At 31.2% G+C, this 17,380-nt stretch overlaps 1 protein-coding gene across 1 annotated transcript; it reads left to right on the top strand.

Moving 5' to 3' along the window:
• The first annotated feature begins 11,370 nt into the window (after nt 1–11,370).
• On the top strand, nt 11,371–12,578 carry LOC142322034 (N-acetyltransferase family 8 member 3-like). Its single transcript, XM_075360634.1, has one exon. The coding sequence runs from the start codon at nt 11,511–11,513 to the stop codon at nt 12,300–12,302; it is 792 nt and encodes a 263-aa protein (XP_075216749.1). The 5' UTR covers nt 11,371–11,510; the 3' UTR covers nt 12,303–12,578.
• Nucleotides 12,579–17,380: the final 4,802 nt, after the last annotated feature.

Genomic DNA, 17,380 nt, shown 5'->3' with positions numbered 1-17,380 from the left:
CAGTCTGCCATCACAAGCTGTTATTTCTGAATCCTTTCAGGTAAATGCTGGTACAGTCTTTTTATAAAACTGTAGGTAACACATCTGTGTATCCTGATGAGATCTATACATTACATAATTTTCTCTTAATCTGAATAATAAATTTATTTGCAGTCTTTATTTTAAAAAAAACATCATGATTAAATCCTGCTAAAGGCTTCATTAAACTCTAATGCAAGGTATGCTAAATAAATTTGTTAATAATAATAAAGTTATTAGAATAAAAGATAGATTTTCATTAATTTTCCTCAAAATACTTTCCTTTGCTTCAAACAAACGTATCCTGAAATTTTTGCACATTATAAAGCAGTTGTAGAAGACTTTTGAGAATATCTTGAGTTTCATTTCTGTAGCTGATGCATTGTTCTGAATGTATTCAAAATATTTTCCTTTCATGGTTATTTTATTTTGGTTTAAAACTAGAAGTTGTACAGTACCAACTCTAGAGAATGGCAGAGCAATTACAAACATTCTAATGTTTTTATTTGACAGAGATTGCTGTACCGAAAACAAAGTGGAGCATGAGGCATTGTTATAATGGAAGGTAAATGGTTTACACATTTCTCAGGTCTTTTATTTACATACATAGTTCCTTAAACAGTCCGTAAAAATTATTCTCTAACAAGCCTTTAAAATATTTCAGTAACCCAGAGGTAAAGCCATCTTCAGTTTTGACGAAAATGGATTTATGAGTGAATTATATAGTATTTTTTGCATCTTTCCAGTGGTTTGCAGCACTATCCCCAGTTGTGGATAATAAATGAAATAGCTACATTTAAAATGACTACAAGTACAAATTTTATTTTGGTAAATAACACCAAGAGCAGATATTATTGTATACTCCTTAGAACAATTAGACTTACGTGCACTCAAAATTATAGATACAATAACTTGTACCTATAATTTTGATGTGAGATGATGAGTTTCTGATATATTATGGGTCATAATATATCAAATATATTGTATGTACCTGATATAATATATATTATATGTTATTTTGATACATATTGTATGTTATGAAATTCATTCTTCAATGCTATATTATGGCCCATAATATATCAGAAGAATGAATTTCATTTCATACAATATTATTGTATTTTAAAGTCATTATGTAAAGTAATTTTTAAGTCGACTATAATTGTATTCATTTCAAATTAGTGCCCATCTAAGCTTTCTAAGGTTCACAGCTCTAATAATTATGTTTTGTTAAAATAATAGTTCTTAATTAGTGTTTAAAAAATGTTGTAACATTATGGGCTGAAAAAGTTATGTTCATGTTACAACAAATGAAGTAACCAAAACAGGATGAAAATGAGTAACATTTTTCTACCCTTAAGTTTAGTTTTCAATTAACACAAAGGTTTCAATAGCTGTTTAAAGTAACTCTTAAATGTACTGATTTTTCCTAATGTTCTTACTTAGTCTCTAGAATAATGTTAGCAGTTTTCATAATAAGTGGTCTGCTCAACATGATGTTTTATGCACTAATTGCAACTGTACTCTGGCTTCTACTTAAAGATTGCCAAAATCTTAGTGCCAGTTTCTTTAGGGTCGCTTATTCAGGCCTTGACCCATTGCAAGGCCATCTTGGAGAGTAATACATAGCTTTGGCTTCTAGATTAAGATACTGTATTGATATGAAACTTGCCTCATAATTGTTCAATAATCATTAAATTGATTGTTGAGTAATTGAAATTGAAAAATCAGCTTTTAAACAAAAAATATTTTATTATTTTTAGAACCTTTAATAAGTAAATAAATAAATCAGGGAAATTTTTTTTATAGAAATTACTTTATAGTTTTCTGGGTCACAGCTGGTTAGAATAACAATGATATATTTTCCTGCTTTAATGTGGGTAATTTTATCCTGACATTTTGGAAAAATCTTACTGTAAATGCTTTGTATTGATCTTAATGCGATCTTATGTTAATTATTCTTCATTTTTTTAATGTTTACTGTATTTTTTTTGTATATTTTTAATGTCTAATTTTAATTAACAAATATGTTAAAATATTCAACTTTTCAGCTAATTGCATAATTATCAAGGTTTTGTTTTATTAAAACTGTAATTGTGCAAAAAACGACAGGGAAAAATTTTGCTGTAGAAAATTATGTAAATGAAATGATCAGTAAAGGAAATTTGTTTCTTTATCTTCAAATGAACAAGCTCATGAGGGAACCTCAGCTTCTCCCAATTGCTCTCAAAATTATCAAGTTGCAGAGTTATATTTGTTAGAAAAAGATTTGCATTTAAGTGACTTTGAAAATAATTCAGCGTATGAGAATTATGCACCATCTTCAGATGTAAGCTCTGAATCAGAGAATGAAACACATAAACATAAGAGAAAGGCATTAACTAAAAGAAAGATGTAGAGGTATATAATATGATACAAAACCAACAGAAAATTTTTTTTCATTATAGTTTACATTAATGATATTAAAATACAAGTGAGTAAAGTGATGTTTTTAAACACACTAGGTATATCTAACAAGTCATAGTTAACGCAATTAAAAAACAAGAACCTGGAGGGATCATAGAAATAGACAAAAGAGGATGGCATACACCTGTCACAAAAACACCCAACAGTGGTAACATTACTGTTAACAAACACTGAAAGTTTCTACAGGAAGTTGCGGATGTTTATAATTTCAAAATTAATGATTCCAATGATGCGACTTCAATCTGTTTGATGTGGGATGAAAGTAAAGGAGGATGTGGTGGGAATGAAATAGCTTCTTGCATTCTAAAATGGACTGAAAAAAATGGTGCCAATTCAGAAATTGTATTATGGCCAGAACAAAAGTTTTGCTTGTATGTGTTTTTTCTATATTTTTTACCATATTTTTCTATGTTTTTTCATATCAGAAAATTATTTTTAAAAGGCCATAGCCATGTGGAAGCAATGTCCATGCACTGATAGAACGAAAGAAGAAGAAAGTAACGAATTACTTACAAATATTGACACTTAGGAATTGGCATCAGCTGGTTCGCTAATAATCAAAAAAGTATTATGTTTGCAAAGTGGAATTACATAATTTCAAGAATTTTAAATCACTGTATATATGAATCTCTGTTTATTTACAGTAAAGTTTTTAATAAGCAGCCTGACACAATTTGTTCGCATTAAAGTTCAGCAAGAAAATATCGGTGAATTATTTTATAAATATGAAACTGGTGATGTCTAAGAATTTCTTTCAGTTAATTTACGAAGAAATTTGAGAAAGAATGACATCAAGTTTCCAGATGCACCTGATGTCATTAGAGTTGTCAATAAAAAACTGATACCACTATTAAAATACAAAGACCTGTTAAGTATTTACCATCAGAGTGCATCTGTTTTATCAAAATATACGTAACTGCAGTGAAGTAAATGATTTCCTTGAAAAAGAAAGTGATGAAGACTGGAGAAAGTACTTATTTTTAATGAAAGATTTAGTTTAGAATATTAATTTTATTATTATTCGTATTTGAATATGTCGTAGATTTTCTGCTATTTAATCATTTTTTATTATTAATTTTGAATGTTTTTGTGAATTTTTATTATACATTATTTTTATTGAATTTAAAAATATTGAATTTACTTATTAAATTAATTATTAAATTTACTTATGATAGTAGTTCACAGGTGTGTAGATAGGCAGCTATTTTTTTTCTTCTTTTCCATTTTCCAAATCAGCAGCAATATTACTTGTTAGAACGACCATCTTTCTGAGATCTTGTATATGGCACACTCTTCCATTAGGTGCTTGACTGTAAGTACTTCACTACAAACTGCACATTGGTCTTTCTTTGCCAGTTAACAAATATGAATTTGTTATTCACATGTGACCGATTCTGAGTCTGGTCACTGCCATTTGTTCTTGGCGAGTCAGCTTCACGTCACTCTTCCATTTATATGGAGAAGTTTTAACTGTGTTTAATTTTGTATTTAATCTTCTTAATTCATTACTCCACCTGTTTCTTATTGCATTAGTTAGAAAATTTTTAACATCTGCCACTCGAACAGGAATTGTATCCTAGTTATCACAGACTGTTGCTGTTCTGGCAGCTTCATCTGCGTTTTTGTTTCTTACAGTACCAGCATGCCCTGGACTCCATACAAATACACATCACTATCTTCATCGATCCAAAGTGTACAAAATGGACAGGATGTTTACAATAAGGCCATCCTTATTGTTCTTGTTCTGGATTGCAGTAAGTGCACTTAATGAGTCGGATGATATTAACACTCTTTCTTCGCAGAAGTGTTCCGAATAGGGAAGAGCTTGTTGTATGGCAATAAGTTCTGCTGCATAAACACTTGCCATATCTGGTAGTTTCCAAGAATGGGCTTCTCCATTTACATGTATGGAGCATCCAACATCGTGTTCGGTTTTAGAACAGTCAGCTTAAATTTTTATATATTCTTCATAATCACTGATGGTTGATAAAAATTCCGGTTGGCTTCTATTTTATTTTTCCACAGGAGAGATTCAATCTTGTGTTTACTGCTGGAAAGAGCCATGGCAGTAATTTTATTGTAGAAATTGCTAATGTCTCTGGTAAAACCAGAGAATAAAATATTTCATATTTAAGTTTTACTAACGTGGTACCGTTGGTAAAGTACAATTATTACATGTAATATAAACTGCTTACCAGTATATTATACGTTTCCCTAAAACGCTTTCAGCTATTCTGCCATCTTCAGGAGAGATTATATTTTATGATTGAAATATGTAATATAAAAGTAACAATTGTGATATTATTACAATATGGACGTAGTTATTTTGACTTAAGACTTTAACTTTTACAAATTTACGATCAATCTTTATGTATATAATCTAAATACGTGAGTTTTATATTATATATTTCAATCATAAATTATAATACCGACTGTAGATAGCAGAATAGCCGAAAGCGCTTGAAGGAAACGAATAACATATTTGTAAGCAGTTTATATTATACATAAAATCTCATATTTTCTTGTCAACTCATGATAACTTATTCCGGCTGGTCTGGAATAGCTAGCACGATGTTCGTATAATGCAGCCAAAGGATGATTGTTAAATGTTTTATTATTTATATGGGTAGCAAAGGCCCATATATTTGCCGCATATCTTAACAATAAGATTCTCTTCTCTAATGTAATAACATTATTCCGGCTTCCGACATTAAACTAGTCACCGGACTTGTACGGAAAGCGCCTGTGGCATTTCTTATTCCGCTGTTGTGTACTACGTCTAACTTTCGTAAATGCGACTTTCTAGCTGATGAATACACAATACACCCGTAGTCGAGCTTCGATTGAACCAATGCTTTATACAGCCTCAGTAGTATTTCTTTATCTGAGCTCCAATTTATGTTTGATAGACATTTAATAATGTTTAGGGCTTTCTTGCATCTAACACTCAAGTCCTGTATATGTAGTCCCCAAGTAAGGGACTTATCTAATACTAAACCTAAAAATCGTACATTTTCCTTGCACTATATTGGATGATCATCGATGGTTAAAACAGGATTTCGGTGATAAATTTTCTTCCTACAGAATTGTACACAGCACGTTTTCTCCGCAGGCATATACAAATTGGGTCTACATCATGTACCAAACGTTGGAGTTCATGGATGTTTTAAAAACATCCATTGAAAAATTGACTCGTTAATTTTTAATTAGTTTATCCTCTTGGTTTGCCTTTCGGCCATCCCTTTTTCCTCTTCTTTTCCATCTTTCGAACAGCTTCGTGTTCGATAAGTATGTCATTGCCCGTACAGCTCCCGCCCTCCGAATCGGAGACTATCGAAGCTGCTGACGACGACGGATATGGATCGTGGCGCTTGGTTTAGGTCCGGATCAAGAGGCAGGAATCCGGGAGACCCCCACAACAGGACCAGTCACCGCCTCTGGCAAGGGGGAAAAAGGCTCCCCCTGTGTGGTTTTTGGTGGTTTGGAGTCCATCTCAATTGTAGAAGGCTTGGGACCCTCCATAGAAGACTCCGAAGCAATCACTTTTCTTGCACTGTCATCTGAAAGACTGTGCAGACGCACTTGAACCTCTGGTTTAGTAGCTGTCTTCTTCTGGTGAGATGTGGTTTAGCTCATGGTCGACTTATTAACTGTTGGTTGTATTTTTATCAAAGGTTTTGTAAATTCCTTATGAGTGAGAGACTTCATTCTATTGTCTATTATTCTCTCAATCATAGTAGCAAATGTGGGCACAAGTATGCTGAAAAACTGATCTGTATCAACAGCAGTTGGTGCAGGAACAACAGTTGGAGCCTAAGCATAAGTTGTTGTTGCTTTAGGCTTGCGGGCACTTACAATCATCTTTGCCTCGAAGTAGCTGACCTTCTACAGGGTTTTGACTTCCTGCACAGCTACTTTGTCTTTGTAAACAGGGCAGTTTCTTGTTCTGCATGAATGATATCCTTTGCAGTTTAGACAGGAAGGAGGATCCTTGCATGGTTCCCCTTCATGAATTTCTTCATCACACATGCATATTTGTGGCCTTTCGCATCAAGCAGCAGTGTGGCCAAAACGTTGACATATGAAACATCTCATTGGTTGTGATACAAAAGCCTGCGTATCTCCAATTGGTGTATTCCTGCATGCACTTTCTTCAGCAGGGTTGATTTGTTGAAAGTAAGGACATGAGAGGCAGACAGAAGAACTTTTGCGTTCCTTCTCATGTTCAGCCTTCGGCATTCTATCACTCCTTGAGATGTCAACTCTTTTATAATTTCCTGCTCTGTACAATTGAATAGATCCCAACAAACCTCACCCTTTGAGGTACTGAGGGTGCTGTGTGGATCGACTCGTACAGCAAACTTACCTATCTTCTTTAGCCCAAGGATCTTTGGTGACTGGTTGTCATTAGTCATCTCTACATGAAGTTTGTTGTAAGTTTTATGGATTTCTTTTACTGGGCCTCCAGCACAATTACTTAACTCTTGTGCTAAGGAAAGTACTTACCCTCAAAATATTACCATCCTCTTTACTAATTACCAGATATTTTGGTTTACAAAAACTATTCTTGTATAGAGCTCTTAACCTCCTTATACTCTTAACCTCCTTTTACATCCTTCCTGACTCCTGACTCTTTCTCCATTTTGCCTTAAGCAATATGGAGAGCGTATTCATAATGCTGTTAGCCAGCATTATGAATAGTACTTATGTACAGCAGTTACCATCCTGGACGTGGAACATAGGTGTTATATTCCAGACGTGGGGGTTATTTACCTCAGGGCATTATTATTTTTTTTTTTTTCAAAAAGATTGTGGGCATTGACTACTACAGTCATTAACCCATCACAAACTAAAAACCCTCCCTCCTTCATGAAATTGACTAGGTCAAATGCGAGTCTTGTCAAACAGATCATATGAAGAAAAAAAAAGAAACAGATTTGTCGCAAAACAATAAAACTACAGAAAACCACTAGATGACAAGGGTGTATAGGACCCTTGTTACTTAAAATGGGCAATCCATTTCTGTGGAAAGTTCATCAAATTATCAGAGTGGGTGTAAAGGGCTTCTTCTTAAAAAAAAATCCATCAACTACACTAAAACACTAGAATAAAAAACTGGAGAAAACAATAATCACAGTTAAGACACCAACACAGCTAAAAGTGATTTCCATGATTATTCATTTTAATGAATGGATCATAGTTACTCCAATAAATCGCTTCTCCTGAGAAACTCAATCATTTTCTTTTCCCTTTTATCATTATATGACAAATTGTGACCCAAATTGCCAGCTAGTTTGAGCCTCATTCTGAGATCTCTATACAACATGCACTCTTCTATTATGTTTTTCACTGTGAGGTACATATCACAACTTCCACATATTGGTCTCTGTTCTCCTGGTAGTATGTTGGTTGAAGTAAGTCTAGTACAAAAGTTTTAGTGTAACTGCTGACGATTTTATTTGATATCAACAACATGTTCAAAGAGTTAATTATTATCTAACGAACGTTATAGTAACATAATTATTAATTATGTTATAAGAAACTTCTTGAGAAGTTAATGATTTTACATTTTTCATCTTTGAATTAATATTTCATAAAATATTTATAATAGAATCTTTAAATAAAGTCATTGTTTTAAAATTAAGAAAACAAATATTTTCTGGTTCATATCTTGATATGTTTCATACTTTCACTGAAAAGTCTTTTCTCTTAGTCTGATTCTTTTCTTTCAGTTACCAGTTTGAAAAAGAATGGTAACAAAAAAAATCTCTGCTTTTCATTTGGAAGGTTCTGAATTCAAATCCCAGTTACTTTTCGTTAGCCGAAGAATTTGTTTTTCTTAGCTTGTTGTTTTACTAAATTTAATGTAGAATAAATTTAAATATATTTATATTTATAAACAGATAAAATACACATTTTACACAGAAAGTACTTTTATCCTACCCAGTCCCATTAGTGTAGCTGTACAATATGAAGTTCTTTTGAATATGTTTCTAGGGGAGTTGTACAATTTATGTGTGAATTTAGAGATATTTTTTCAAAATTTCATTAACTGATGCTGGTAAAATATTCCATCATTCACACCTATCTTCATTCAATCAAATAAATTATTAATATTATTGTTACTACACAGCCCACCTACTTTATTTAAAATTAGATTTCATCTTCTGTTTTATTCCGTTCTCCTTATATTCAGTTGTATTTTAATTTTTATCTGTTTTCTTTAAAAAGATTTTAAAATAATGCATTCTGTTATTCTGGTAGTAAAACTTATTTGCTGATGAGAAAAACTCATCATGAAGTTCAAAAAAAGTTAAATTCATTTTTATATTCCAGCCTTGCAAACACAACTTATCCACCAGCAAACTACAGTTATCTACCAGCCTTCTGCTTACTTCAGTTCATCCCTTCAACTTCAATTTTGGTTTCAGTCCCCTTATCACGCACCCAAAATTAAAAATATTACCTATTTTTTTTAAATTACAATTTTAAATTTATTTTAACATGCTTATTATTTTTTATAAGTATTTAATCAATATTAATTAATATCAAATTCTTTATTCATTTTAATTAGTAAATAGCAATTTAATTTTATTACAAAAATAAATTTTAATGATATATTTAATTGCAGTTTTAAGAAGTATTTAAATTAATTTTCTTGTAATTTTTTTTTTCATTTAAATACAGTGTACAGTTCACAATACAGTGTATTGTTTTTAAATTTTTATTAACCATAGTACTTTCTTCAATTCTTAATTTTATTTAATTAGTTTTTTGATCAGAAAGAAAAATGCATTTTTTTAGTAAGTGATATAAAAGTTTCTTAATATTATTAAGAGAATTAAAAATACATACTTTACCATTATGGCTGGAGGGGGGGGGAATGTCCATCCTATTTTTTTTACTTGGTCATCAGTGAACAGTGATCAGCAGTCATCATCTTCAGCAATATTTTTTTTTTTCGTGTGTGTTTTGGTTTCAAATCAGAATAAGCTGTATCAGTTGAATGAATTTGATGAAAAAAAATTAAATTAACCAAACTTTTAATTAAATACTTAATAAAAATGTTAAATATCTTTCTTTTATTATTCTAAACAAAATTATTATTTGTATAAATTAACTAAAATTTAGTGGATGCTAATTCAAATGGTAATTCATGCAAATCCATTACCTAGGATGAAAAAAATGAGAGCAAACCCTGATTTGAAAATTTAGTTTTAAGAATACAGTACTCTAGTTGATTCTGTGGTATAATTGTCTTATTTTGCAGTTCTTCAGGATCTGCATCCACCAGTGCAAGCCTATGCCATTGGGTACCACTAATATTCTGGTAGATCTTGAAGCAGTTTGTTGTTAATTTACTGGTTGACTTTGATTATAAAAACAAAGAAAGAAGATGAATCAACCTGGCTGTTATTAGCAGGGCTGCAACTATAAGACCGCAAAAGGAAGAGGGCTAAAAATTAAGGTAACTTTTACTTTTATCATGTAATGTAATTATGGTATTATTCAAATCACATGTCAGTAAGAACATTCAGTGAACCGATGGTTAAAAAATTCCCCTTTCATCATCAAATTTTCCATTTAATCTTCATATCATTCCATATTATGTAATTTTTACCTGTATTTCCAAATTTCAATGTAAAATATATATATATATATATATATATTTATTAGACACAACTAATAAATTGTTGTTATTCACCTACATTTTTTTTACTGATGAAATTAGTTTAGTTTTCCAATTTAATATTTTTTCTTGTTGGCCCATTGTTGTCTTACTGAAAAGTATATAATTTAAAAAAAAAATTCCCCTGGATTCATTTAATAGGAGCAACAAAAACAATGATTCATATGTAAGTTTCTCAGGTAATTACAGAAAGTAAAGTACAATTACAGAGAAAAAGGAAAATGAGAGAGTGTGTGTGTAGAATGAGAATAAATATTGAAAAACAAAAGTTACAAAAATTTTAAAATAATTAATAGAAAGGAAAACATCTGGAACAAGGTGAAAGAGTTAGTGTTTAGTATTTAGTGAAAGTATAAAGAGTTAGTGAAAGTATACGAGGATTTAGTAAGTATTATTACACGTGATCATGCAAAGAAAATAAAAAGGAAGATCGGACAAGGAAAATTGATGTACTGGAAAGAAGCAATTTGGTAGGAAACAAATATATCAATATAGAGTTAAGAAGATTTGTTAATTGTTAAATGATTTTGAAATTTGATAAAAAAAGAGAATTATTTTGAAAGTTTTGTGATATAGGTGTGAAAGAAAATTCACCCGTTTGTTACCAACTATGGTGATTATTAGTCTAGCCTACCACGATAATGCTCGCATATCTCACACCTCTAACCACACACGCAGTCCCCAAGAAAATCCCACTATTGTTAAACGTACATTTTTTCAATTTCTTTAATATTATTTTATTTAACGTAAATATAATTTTATCATTTTTGTAATATTATTCATTCGATTGATTTGAATCATTCAGTACAAACCTAGCTCAGACAGTGGTAGAGACTCACAGTTCACGATTCATTAAAATTTGTGCTTTAACCGGCAGTTTCCCCTATATATATTTTTTTTTTCCGAGCTGAAATATATCTAAAAACCTTCTCAGTCATTCCAAGAAACATGGATAGAAATTTGGGGAGATTGATCGAGAAGTTTTTTTATTTATTCCGAACAAGCAAAAGTACTCTTCCTCTTTATTTAATAGTATATATACATGAATTTTCAATGTAATAAATTCTGTCATTACCTGATATAATTTAATATATCATAAGTAAATCATTATATTGTAAATAATAATGCTTGTTTGTGTTGTAGGAAGACTAGATTTGACGTTTAAACTATTAACACTGACAAAGTTATCAATGTAACAGGTAACAAAGTATTCAAACATAGAGATGAATTGACATAACCTATACAAAGGCTGATAGGTAGTCTGTATGTTGCGTGTAGTTATTGTATATAGAAATAATCTTAACAATTTTGATTATTCAATGAAGTAAGCGGCATTTAGATGCAAATAATAATGGAAAGGTTTATTGTTATTCGGGATTATAAGCCGGGTGATGAATCACAATGTTATGAGGTAGTAAAAGAAGGAACAATGTCTACAGTAAATGCAGCTTTTGTTGCTGGTTTAACGAGAGAAATAACATTTCAAATAATGGTTTTAGCTTCTGCAGTTATGTTTATATTTCTTGGAATACCGATTGGATTTTGTTTGGGTTCTATACCAGGTGTTATAGTGTTCATGTACTTTTGTGTTTGGAGTGGTCATAAATATAAAGCTGTAGAGATGAGTCAGGATCTTTCAAATATTCCTCGCGTTTATATGTCTTCAGATTATACCGGGTTCTGGGTTGCTGAAGCTTACGAGCCAGTATTAATGATTAATGATAGGTCACTTGTCAAGTATACTTTCCTTAATGAAGAAGAATTTAAAAAGAAAGACTTAAGTAGGGGATCTTATTTTAAAAAGATTGTTGGAACTGTTGCAATTACAAGAAGTAAAGTATCAGAAGATTGTGCATGGCTTAGGAGAATGGCAGTAACTCGTGATTATCAATGTAAAGGGATTGCTTCAGCCCTTCTTAATGAAGTTTTAAAGTTCTGTCATGAAAAAAATTATAATGGAGTTGAGCTTGTTACAACAGAATGTCATGATGTTGCAAGAGAATTTTATGTAAAAAAAGGATTTGAGCTAAAACAAATGTACCATAAACAGCTACTTGGAAGTTTAGTAACTATTCTCATGTACGAGTTGTTTTATAAGGTGAAAACAAATAAAGTACCTGTGCCTCCTTGACTATAGAGAAATATTTTTATAGCATAGTTATGAAAATAACACCAAAATGAAGGAGAGTTTGATCAAATGATCTCTCTTGACTTTTATAATGAACCATAGAAGACTGATTATAAGAGATAGAGATTGATAAATCTTTGAAATTTATTTTTTATAGAATAACAGTTTTTGGGCCCAAGTGCCTTGTGCACTTCTCAAATTTCTGTTTATTAAGTTGTAAGTAAGAACTAAGCTCAGCATTGATACTGTAAGGTAATTAAAATGATTTTTTTTGTCTTATGTTTTATTTTTATTTCTTATTGCAACAAACATGTAATGTGAATTCATATATTCTTCATAACGATGGATGTCTAAATGTTACTGTTTCTGTGTTTGAGTAATTGTAGTTTATTATAATTAATTTTTATGTTATATATTCCATATCCTAATTGGTGTACTGCTATTATTTATTATAATCTGTTAAAAATTATTTACATAAAACATGCATTTAAGTACTTGCATTGATTGTAACAGTTTATTTGTCTTTTACTCTTAATTGACGCTAGGAGTATCTGTGTAAGATATTCTTGTTTACTTGTGCTATAAACTGTAATGGAATTACTGTGCCATAACTAACACAACTTTAACTTTTAATTTGTACTTTTATTGTTAATCAATGTTTGAAGGGAAATCTCTGAAAAAGTGTACATGCTTAGTTTTTTATTCAGTTTTGGATGGCCAAAAAAAGAAACAAATCATTTATGATTCTGAACATTCCAATTTTGTATTATACTTATAATTAGTTTAGAGTATGCCTGTTTAGATAAATGTTAATGCAAATAACTCGCCAAAATTAATGATTCATTCAATAAATTGAAAATTAAAGTGCAGTGAAATATTTTATAAAATACAATTCAATTAAATATATTACTATAAACAATTGCTAAATGTGATTAATTTTAAAAATAATTCACCAGTTAAATTGTGATGATCTGTTAAGTATAATTTTAACTAATTAAAACTGTGATAGAATAAAATTTATCAGAAAAATTATAATCTAGTTTTATTATAAAATTCTCTCACAATATTTAATTAACAAAATAAGTGGAAAACAGTGGAAGCAAACTGTTACATGCGTATCTTTATTTTGTATTTGTGATAAATAATTATTTTTCCTATTTTACGATGTGGAATTTTTAAATCCTTGGAATAAGTTATAGAGAACTAGCAATTTTATGGTAAAATAATTTGTTTAAAAAAGTGTGGCAGTAACATAATGTTGCAGTAATGTTTTGTGTTCACTGTTTTATTATTGCTACTTTTATTTCAATTATTTTGTATATAGGTATAATAAAAAGGTAATTCTGCTGATATTCATTACTGTAATACAGTAACATTAGTTTACTGTGTCGTAATTAGAGCTGCTTTATTGGGAAAAAATAATTTTTACTATTATAAAAAAACAACTATAATTCTATGAAAGAATGTTGAATTAATTTTTTTATGATAAAAAAAATAATTTAAAAATTATATCACGATACGGTGGTCATCTTCCCTGAGACATAACAAGTTCCATGCACTATGTCCATCTTAATCTCTTATGGACAGCTAAACCTTTTTAGTTCTTGGTAGATTCCTTTTCCTTTTAAATTGTCTAATTTTTATTTTTTTCCAGTTTCTCTTTGTATCCTCCACTCATCCATCTAGCAATGTATAATGAATCCTTTTCCTCTCTTGATATAATCCAATTAGCTTTATTATTCTGTATTATTTTGATTAAGTTTCTGTTCTTTTCATTCTCTTCATTATTATTTCATTTTTCACTTTGCTCATTTAATCTTCTCTAACATCTTCTATGTCCACATTTCAAATACTTCCACCCTTTCTTTTTAATTTTTCTTACTGTTAATGTTTCACACACTTATAATAATTATTAAAATTCACAAAAATTATTCACATTTTGTAAAATAATTATTCAAGTCTAATTCCTTCTTATTTAGTTGTAACAGTTTCTTTCTGTAAAATACTTATTTAGCCATTGCTAATCTTTTATTTTGTTTTCACTTTTGCAATCTTCTGGTAACAAAATGTAATTTAGATAATGTATCTAAATATCTTTTATATTTTACTGATTCAGTGGTACACTTGCGTTGTATTTTCTCCTATCCTTATTACTTTTGTTTTCTAAGCATTTGTTTTCATGTCATATTCTATCAAAATGCCTCACTTTTGACATCAATTGAATATCCTTTGTTTAATTCCTAAAAACACCATGTCATTTGCCAATTTTTACTTTTCTTCTTTCTATTTTGATCCTTTCAACCTCTTTTAGAGTCTTCTTACGAGGTAAGAAAAAAAAATTAGACTGGTTCAGAAAAACTTTTTATTTACAATCCAATTATACATGGACTTCATCACCTTTGAAGTAGTTCTGTTGGGAAACCATGCAACACTTCAAACGGTTTTCCCACCCTTCATAACAGTGTTGGAAGTCAGAAACCGGAACATCCTTCAGGTGGTCAGTTACATTTTTTTAATGTTTACTACTGTTCTAAAATAGTGTCCTTTGAGTTGTTTTTTTTAAAGTCGGGAAAAGGAAAAAGTCGCAGGGACTAAGTCAGGTGAATAAGGTTGAGGAACTACAGGAATGTTTTTCTTTGCCAGAAACTCATTAATTGAGAGTGCAGTGTGACAAGATGCTTTATCACAATGCAGCATCCAGTTGTTTTTGATGGCTGGTCTCACACAGGTAACTTTTTTTATATAGTCTTTCTAGAATTTCTTGGTAAACATATTTATTTACAGTCTGTCCTGTAGGCAAAAATTCCTTATGGACAATGCCATTATTACTGTCGAAGAAACAAATTAGCATGGTACAGATTTTCGATTTGATCAGTTTTGCTTTTTTGGGATATGATTAGTTTGACGTGTGCCACTCCTTGCTCTGGCGTTTTGTTTCTTGGCCTTATTCAAATATCCAAGATTCATCACCAGTGATAACATTTTTGGCAGTTTCAAATCATTGATCCATATTTTTTTGAACTTGTGATGCATTAGTAATAACTGTTACAGACAAACGTTATTGTAAGATGTTGGGGAATTTATTTACCTTGTCAATTTGAAGAAATATATAACAGCTATGGTTTCAACAAGGTAGTGCTATGAGTCAGAGAGCTTGTTTATTTTACATAACTTGTTTCTGGATTGTCTTATCTCATATTTCAACAATATTTTATGCCATTTCACTTGTAGGTTTACCTCAATGATTTTTTTTCACGGGGTAGTGTATTTTGATTTGTGTGTTTAAGGTATGAGTAGGGAGTGCATTTGTTTGTTGAGGTATTTATTTATGTTCTTAATTACTTATGTTTTGTATTCACTGTTTTGGTTTTATAAGAAAATTTTGAAGATTGCAACTGTAAAGTTGTAATAACCTCAATCTAAAAATTAGAATGAATGGAACATATTACTAAGAATGTAGAAAGTGAGAGTTATTGGGACTAAGATATAGGCATAGAAACAAATGGAAAAGTATTTCTAACCACTTAAATGACTAATACAAAAAAATCTGCTTATGATTACTTTAATAGAAGTATTTGCTTCCATGTAATATTCAGTGTATTGTAATCAATCAACTGATGTCAGGTTCCTAAACAAAATAAAATAATAAAATCTAAAAGGTACCTTATCCTAATAAAGAAGGTGTCACATGTACCTTAATTTCCATTCTTTTTTAATAAACAGATATTTCTGTTTGCGTTTTAATCTTGTGATAGACACTGTATTTTTATGATACGGTATACTAGAAGTCACTTTACCCTGCATGTAGACTTACATTCTACTACATGGGAAATTATGATATACATGTGAGTAATCAACTGATATAATTGTTCTAGTCATTTGGTTGTTGTATGGTTCATATTTGTATCTGTACAAGAATAGTGGCATTTAAGTACACAAAACAAAGATAGAATTTTATGTTTAATTATTGAAAAAAATAGCAAGGAAACTGCTGCCATTCATAAAGAATTAGGTGAGCTTTCCTAATTTTCCACTGGATTCATCAGCATTTGTCTAAAGTGGCATGAGATTTGAAAGTAGTGGAAATATTGCAGATGTGCATAATCAAGTTAGCCTAGAATTAAAATTCATTGCATGAAAATAAAAAAATCTTATTGATGAAACATTAGTAAAGAGTCTTGAAATGTCAACCAGAAAGGTTGCGTTAGCCTGGAAGTACTCGGTAATATTTATGAAGTTATATACTCAGTAAAGTTATGAAAGTAAAGTGCTCAGCAAAATTGAAGTTTAACTATTTTTGGTCAAAATTACTTCAGGTACTTTGTGAAGATGATGTTGACAGAAAATTGGAGTTTTTTGAGGAATCTTTTCGTTGAGAAGCAGATCCTCATTCTTCTAGCTTATTGATATTGGTTAGCTGGCATCTCTCCTGCCACCACCCCATTCGGTCGCCCTAGAGCATAGACCAAATGTTCCGTCCCAAATAACGGCTACTGTGCCTCAAAAACAGATTTGCGACCTCGTTATTCCTAATGCTCCTAGTGAGCTCCTATCTTGTGTGAGCGGTTAAGCTGGGTGCCGTACAGCACCCACTTATGTGTCCCTACCGCTCACTTGTCACATTAAAACTAGATCGGGGAGGCGCACCCCTTGTTACAATTTAAAACTAAAAAAGTTATAAGTTAAAAAGACGGCAATTTAAGCCGCCACGCCTCGGTCGCTGTTTGCCAGCTAGTGCCTGTCCACCATTTAAAGCGCTTGGAGCTTATTACTGGCTGATGGCAGCCATTATTTCAAGGAAGACTTCCCACAGACACGCTACAGGAATCAATAAATCCCATTTAAATTAAACAATCTAACGATGATGGTTGAACATCGCAACCTCATCGAGGAACTCCCACACGGTCCGACAATGCGGCTCACGCCACATTGACTCGCCGTTTATGAACGGCCAGTTTTCCCCCTGACCTCTAAGTTCCAGTGTGGCCCAGTCTCTGGCCCCCCCAAGAGCAGGGCAGTCGAACATTAGATGTTCGTTTGACTGGACCTCCCCGCAGACACACAACTCATCAGCCGCTAGG

This window comes from Lycorma delicatula, chromosome 3 (genome assembly GCF_047948215.1).
Source record: "Lycorma delicatula isolate Av1 chromosome 3, ASM4794821v1, whole genome shotgun sequence".
Taxonomy (NCBI): Eukaryota; Metazoa; Arthropoda; class Insecta; order Hemiptera; family Fulgoridae; genus Lycorma; species Lycorma delicatula.
Note: the sequence above shows the minus strand (reverse complement) of the source record. Positions and strands in the feature narration are given on the sequence as shown.

Excerpts from the sequence above, each read along its gene's own strand:
- LOC142322034 (XM_075360634.1), top strand. The coding sequence starts at position 11,511 with ATGCAAATAATAATGGAAAGGTTTATTGTTATTCGGGATTATAAGCCG.